At 41.5% G+C, this 6,184-nt stretch overlaps 1 protein-coding gene across 1 annotated transcript in view; it reads right to left on the reverse strand.

Annotated features, from left to right (window-relative positions):
• The window catches only part of LOC123968197 (phosphatidylinositol-3-phosphatase SAC1-B), a 23,529-nt gene extending 17,910 nt beyond the window's left edge, over positions 1-5,619 (reverse strand). The window contains exons 1-4 of the mRNA XM_046044777.1: positions 5,493-5,619; positions 5,283-5,410; positions 2,323-2,472; positions 2,150-2,209 (exon numbers count right to left, since the gene is read on the reverse strand). Of these exons, the coding sequence (XP_045900733.1) occupies positions 2,150-2,209; positions 2,323-2,472; positions 5,283-5,410; positions 5,493-5,619 (465 nt within the window). The remainder of the gene's footprint in view (positions 1-2,149; positions 2,210-2,322; positions 2,473-5,282; positions 5,411-5,492) is intronic.
• Between the last annotated feature and the right edge of the window lie 565 nt (positions 5,620-6,184).

The raw sequence follows: 6,184 nt of genomic DNA on the forward strand, positions 1-6,184 counted from the left end.
AACACTAGGGATGAAACGATTACTGTTTTAACGGTAAACCATGGTAAAATTCCTGCCGGTTAATAAATACCGTACACATTTTATGATAACCGGGTCCGGTTAACCGCGCTCTTATAATCTCACGTTAGCTGTCCAGCGTCTCCCAGAAGCAGGCGCGCATGCGCAGAATGCAGCGTGGGTTTGTTTGGGTCAATGACAACATACCGAACATACTCTGAAGTCCGGTCGTATTTTAGTTTTGATGACTGAAGAAAATGACCTTACAGTGAACGCAGGGCGAGCTAACTTTTAGCTTTGGTTTGTCTCTGACTTGCTAACAGCGTGGAAACTGAAGCTCTCAGTGTTGCTGCTCTTGTAAAAACGCTACACGTTGTTCTGCTGCTGTGTGCGTCGTGCGTCTGCAGAGTCTATTCGTCCGCTGCACATGAGAACACGTTACGCTGTTCAGTCAACCAACCAGCAGATCTAGAAACGCTACAGACTGCTCTGTATTTATGTCAGTTTTTGGGCTCATTGCACTTACAATCACTGTCTTCTAAAGACTTTTGTTTTCATGTAATTGTCCGCGGGGTCATAATATAAAATCTTAATAATGCACACTTTGATTTTCATATGTTTACAAAAGGTATTTGCTGTTTTATTTTTTTATGCAAAAATATGAAAAATGGCAATTGTATTTGTAGTTTTCAATATAAAACTTGTTGAAATGGTTTCAGTGTGTATCAGTACATTTTAATCTTTTTTGGCACATTTTTACAATACTGTGATAATACTGATAACCGTGATTATTTTGGGCACTATAATCGTGATATGAAATTTTCATACCGTTTAATCCCTAGTTCAGAGCAGAGTTTTCTGTGGGAGGTGGGAACTCCCTTTGGGTGGACCGTGCTCTTTCACTTTGCAAACCTGTTACATGCACAAAAAAGATATAGAACTCAATAAAGGAGAGGGAAAAAGCCAAAAAGCAGAATACCACCTCTTTAAGGTTACCTATGGAACCTTGGTTATCTAAACAGAATGAAATGTCTCACAATCAAATAGTCCCTTCTCCCATTTTCTCAGAAGCAAATACACCATCAAGTTACGCTGCTGGAAGAAAGCTATTCTGATCAGACGCGTCAATTATAAGTTACATAAGCAACCTTAAGCTCTCTTTCACAGCATTCTTTTCAATATCTCGCCATGGGATAGGAAGACTCTCATTTTGGTGGACAAGCTTGTCTTTAGCAGTGATAGCTAGATCCATCCACTAATTACTGCAGTGGGCCACCCTTAGGACAGTGTGGGCAGGACTTGAAGTAATGACACCCAACATATAAAACCTCGCCAATGTCAGAGGCAATGACCAGCTAGCTGTCTGGAAGTTACCAGAAAAGGTGATACATGCTGTTGTGCATGTATCTTCAAAACAAAACCTTTTAGCAGTGATGTCCTGGGTTGGAAAGTAAACATGTAAAAGGTAAATGATAAATGAGTCAATTAAAGAGGAAATAATCTAACCTTCACTGGATATAATAATCATTATGCATGCACACAGTAGCCAGCAGAGGAGAAGTGGACAGGTCACAACAACAGCTAAGCTCGTTAGTGTAAGTAAGTGCAGTACAACCTTTGAGAATAAAAAGCCAATATTTCATCAATACACATGTTTAACAACTATGAACATGAACATGTAGAAAGAATTATTTGAATCTGTCACAGTGCGCTAGCTCGGCTAATAGTAAATTGTTCCAAACAAACTAAAACCGCAGCTGTCTCTCGGTAGTCCAACTGTTCAGCTTAGTTTGCTACGAACATTAATATTTGGCAAAATCTTGTAAAGGTATCTGTTGGCTGAGATAAAGCAGCCCTCCTTCCTCTTCCAGGTAACGTTACCTGCAGACAGCGATTCACAGCAGCAGAGGGAGGAGGAGGGAGGATCATATCATCATTGCAATACTGAACAATGTTATCACAGACATCATGCAGCCTAGCTTCTAGCCCACTGGTGTTACCAGCAGAACACAGTCAAGTATACTTTCTACCGTGAAGGCGACTGAACCTGAAGACCGTTCCAAATTGAAATTCCTCTCATAATCGGGGGAACGTAGCCCATAGTGAGAAGTCAAAACAAATGCTATGAAAAAGATGAGTCATTTTGTCTTACCTCTGGCTGTGCAATGAATTCCCTTAAAAGATATCCATTCCAGACAAAGCGCTGATCTGCCTAGAACAACAACATTTACCACATGGTAATACATAGCTGAATACATAGGCATGGGGGTGAAAAGAAACTACTGGAGACTGGACTACATGTCACATACAAAAAGTATGTCATACCCTCTCCAGAAGGCTCATCTCTTGAAACTCAGGGCTGGTGTTGGCCAGGCGCTGCAGAGTGTGGGTCAAATCGTAGTCTGTTGCAAAGTAGAAACCGTCTGTATGAAGCACATTGTTGATCATGGACAGAAAGGTCTTGTTGTCTTGCATCTGAAACACCAATAAAAAACCCAGAGGTGAGAAATAAAAAAATCTGACTTGAGAAGGGTGACAGTGTGGAATGCAGCCAGTAGAAGAAGTTAACACCGGCTGCCATCATGAAGGATGTCCAAGTCTCAGACTTCACCCAGCTTGCGATGTGTCAGCGATGCGTCAGGGAGCCGTTTTGATGCGTCATTGTGCAGTCCACAAGTAAAGACCGGCGGCCGCCAAACGATTGCTGATTTACCCCTGATCACAGCCTGACGGTCACCGAGCTGTCCGACCGGCAAATCAGGCTTAAAATTGTGTAGTGTGAACTAGGCTTTAGATATCACACCCGCTATCACATATACACTGACTGAAAACCAGGTCCCATGACGAGGCTTCACGCACTGGTGGGAAAACGTGACGGATCTTCGGAAACGGAGTTCAATGGCTCTCATTTGTCAGGAGGACTCTTTAAATCTTCCCTCAGTGTCAAACACACAAACTCTTAGTTAGTAACCTGTTCTAAATACTTGTTGTGCAATATTCTCTGCTTCAGTACTCTGTCCCAATACTGTAGTTTTCAAGATTGTATCCATTCCACATCAACAGTACCTGTACTCATTATTACTATTAGTATTTAATTCACTACTACTATTTATCATTACACCTCTGGTAATACTAATCATTTTTTACTTACCTACTTTCTATAAATATTTCTATTCCTTAATATCTTGAGATATACCTGCAGATGTGCAGATGTTATCAGCCGATATGAGCTACTTGCAGATAAATCAGCATCGGCGTTTATAACAGGCTATATAGTAGGTGTCATTTACACTGGGGACGCTGGGGACATGTCCATACCACATTTTGAAATGGCTGATTTTGTCCCCATCACTTTTTGAAAGCATTTGTTGAAAATGTTCTGAAAAATAGCACCAAGAAATATTAACTAACAAATGAAAATGCTTTAATGAGGAATGTTTTGCACTATAAGAAAACATGCTATGAAATTTAAATATAAAAGAAACAAATGCACATTGTCCAAACTAGAAAACTAAACTAGCTAAAATAAACAAGCTGCTGATTACCGCATTTCCTTTTACATAAAAATACCACCATAAATTGAAAATGTCTCTAGAAGGCAGGAAATTAAGTGTTTAATGCTCAAATTTTCTTGGGAAGGACCCCCAGACCCCTGCTCAAATAATTTCAGTATTTCCTATTCAAATAGTGTTAAAATCTTCTTGTTTTGTTCTTGTGCATCATCACGTCTGAATGACAAACGAACCACGAAAAAAAGCGGTTTCTCCATTTAGAGGTCATCTTTACTATCTCTCATTTCTCCAGTCCATGTGTGGACTTTTTTCACTTTGTTATATCATTACAGAAACTAATTAACCTACAAATTAGCGGTCTCAACTCAAAGGCCCACTTACTGTACTTTTAAAACCAGAACAATGTTTACAAGGAGTGACTGATGGGAATCCCACTGATAATTAAACAGGGACCAGTGGGACTCCCTCACACGGCTGAACTGTCCGAACATTTAGCCAGAGTCTTCAGATTACGATTTTGACTTCCCCCAGAGGAAGACTGAAAGGGTGTATGATATCACAGTGACATCACCTGTGACAGCAAGACCAAAGAGGACCAAAGAGATCCATAGAGGATCTCCCCACATGTACATCCACCTGTTATCATTTGAGTTCCATATATAAGTCACATGTTGACACCTGAGCCCCTTTCACTCCTTGATAAAAACCCATGAGCTCCGGTTGAACACTCCAAAGAAAAGCTAGCATGTGCAGAGCAGATATTTTGAACTTTTGGGTTCAAGTTAGTTCAACACCTGTACAAAAGGTGCCCAGAACCTGAGTTGCTAGATTATAGACAGACTTGTCGTCTTTAGTCACTGTGAGCGGGAGATAACCTGTTAGAGACTTTTGAGTGCTAGTTAAGGTACTTATCTGGGCATCCTTAACCATTGCCCCATTTAAATCCATGTGTTCAAAACCCAAATCTGAACCTTGGATAAATGACTCAAATCGGGCTGCTGGACAACAGTGTAGGAAAGCCAAGTGCAAATGGAAAAAAGATCATCTGCAGGTTTCTTATGACATTCTTAGAGAAAGTTTGCACAATTATCAGAGAACTCTTAAAGCTGAAAAGACCAAGTATGTTTTTTTTAAAACAATTAACTCTGTTCTTAATACTCCCCAATCCGTCTATCATGTAGCCTCCTCTGAGGCCTGTGAAAAATTTCTCCATTTTATGGTGGATAAGATTGCCTCAATTAGAGGAAGCATCTCACTTCCTGCTTTTGACCCCTCCATTTCCATAGAGTGTGCAGCTGTTTTCAACCAGGCCTCCCTCTCTCGACTACAACTGGTTCAAAACGCTGCAGCTCGTCTCCTTACTGGAACTTGTAATCTTGTAATCTCCCCTGTCCTTGCCTCTCTTCACTGGCTCCCAGTTAATTTTAGGATTGATTTTTAGATTCTATTGTTTGTTTTTAAAGCCCTTCATGGACTAGTTCCAGTCTATCACTGATCTGTTGAAGCTGCATGTTCCTTCAAGGTCATTAAGGTCTGCGAACCAGTCTCTTCTCGTTGTCCCTAAAACACGGCTCAAGAGCAGGGACTGATCGAGCTTTCTCAGTCGCAGCCACAAGACACTGGAATGAATTGCCTCTTCATGTCAGACTGGCCCCCTGCCTTCCGGTTTTTAAATCGCGACTTAAAACACGTTGTTTTAAATGTGCTTTAGAAATAAAGTTTTGATTTGATCCTTGCTGCAGTCAGGAGTTATAAAAAGACATAATATCCTACCTGGTTGTCTGTCAGGTGTAGTATTGTCTTCTTATAAGAGATGACATCAAAGTCCAGAGCCTTCCACACAGTGTGGCCCAGCAAATCTCCTACCTTCTTCTTTTTTGTGATGACAACCAGGTACATGCCTAACATAAAGAGATGGTTGGAAATGAGAAAGCACAGCAGAGCACAGGACTGTTGGAATGCTCCCGCTCTCCATTAGCTCACCTGCCACCAAGCGTATAGTCCCCATAAGTCCACAAATTGGCCTGGTCTCAGCGGATGCAGGGACATCCCTCCTCCCTGAGGACACAGCAATAGTTAATGACAGTGTGTTCAACAGCTGTAAAATCATCTTAACTAGGGCTGCAACTAATGATGATTTTTATTATTAATGATTCTCTGAGAGAAGATCAAATGGTGAGCGTTATCCTGAGCCACGTTTCGACCAAAGGAACTAAACCCCGGACCTAGGAACAATTGGAGGAACTCACTGCGTTTCCACCGAAGGGACCAGGGTCTAAATTTAGTTCTAGGGTCTTTATTTTACCCCCCCCCCCCAAAAGTCCCTGGGGTAGTACCTTCTGAAAGTAGGTACCTTCTGAAAGTAGGTACTACCAGTGAATTCCTGAGTGCAGTTTAAATCGAGGATGTCAGCTTCTCCTCTCTTTTCAACCACTGTTTGCAAACCAATAAATCACAATCAAGTCTCGCCGATGTCCCCCTGAGAACATACATCGGCATTAAATTTATTGCTCGGAAACAGCAGCCAGCATGCAGCGGTGTGTTTACAGCGAACAGCTGATGGAGTTGCGCTAAATACTGGGTCCGGAGTGTTCTTTTAAGTTTTCATCAGTCAGGAAGTTTCTACAAGGAGCTGAAGGCAGTCTCCTCCTCTCCAAAACAAGCTGAACAGCTGA

The sequence above is a fragment of the Micropterus dolomieu genome, linkage group LG03 (assembly GCF_021292245.1).
Source record: "Micropterus dolomieu isolate WLL.071019.BEF.003 ecotype Adirondacks linkage group LG03, ASM2129224v1, whole genome shotgun sequence".
In the NCBI taxonomy this organism is placed as follows: Eukaryota; Metazoa; Chordata; class Actinopteri; order Centrarchiformes; family Centrarchidae; genus Micropterus; species Micropterus dolomieu.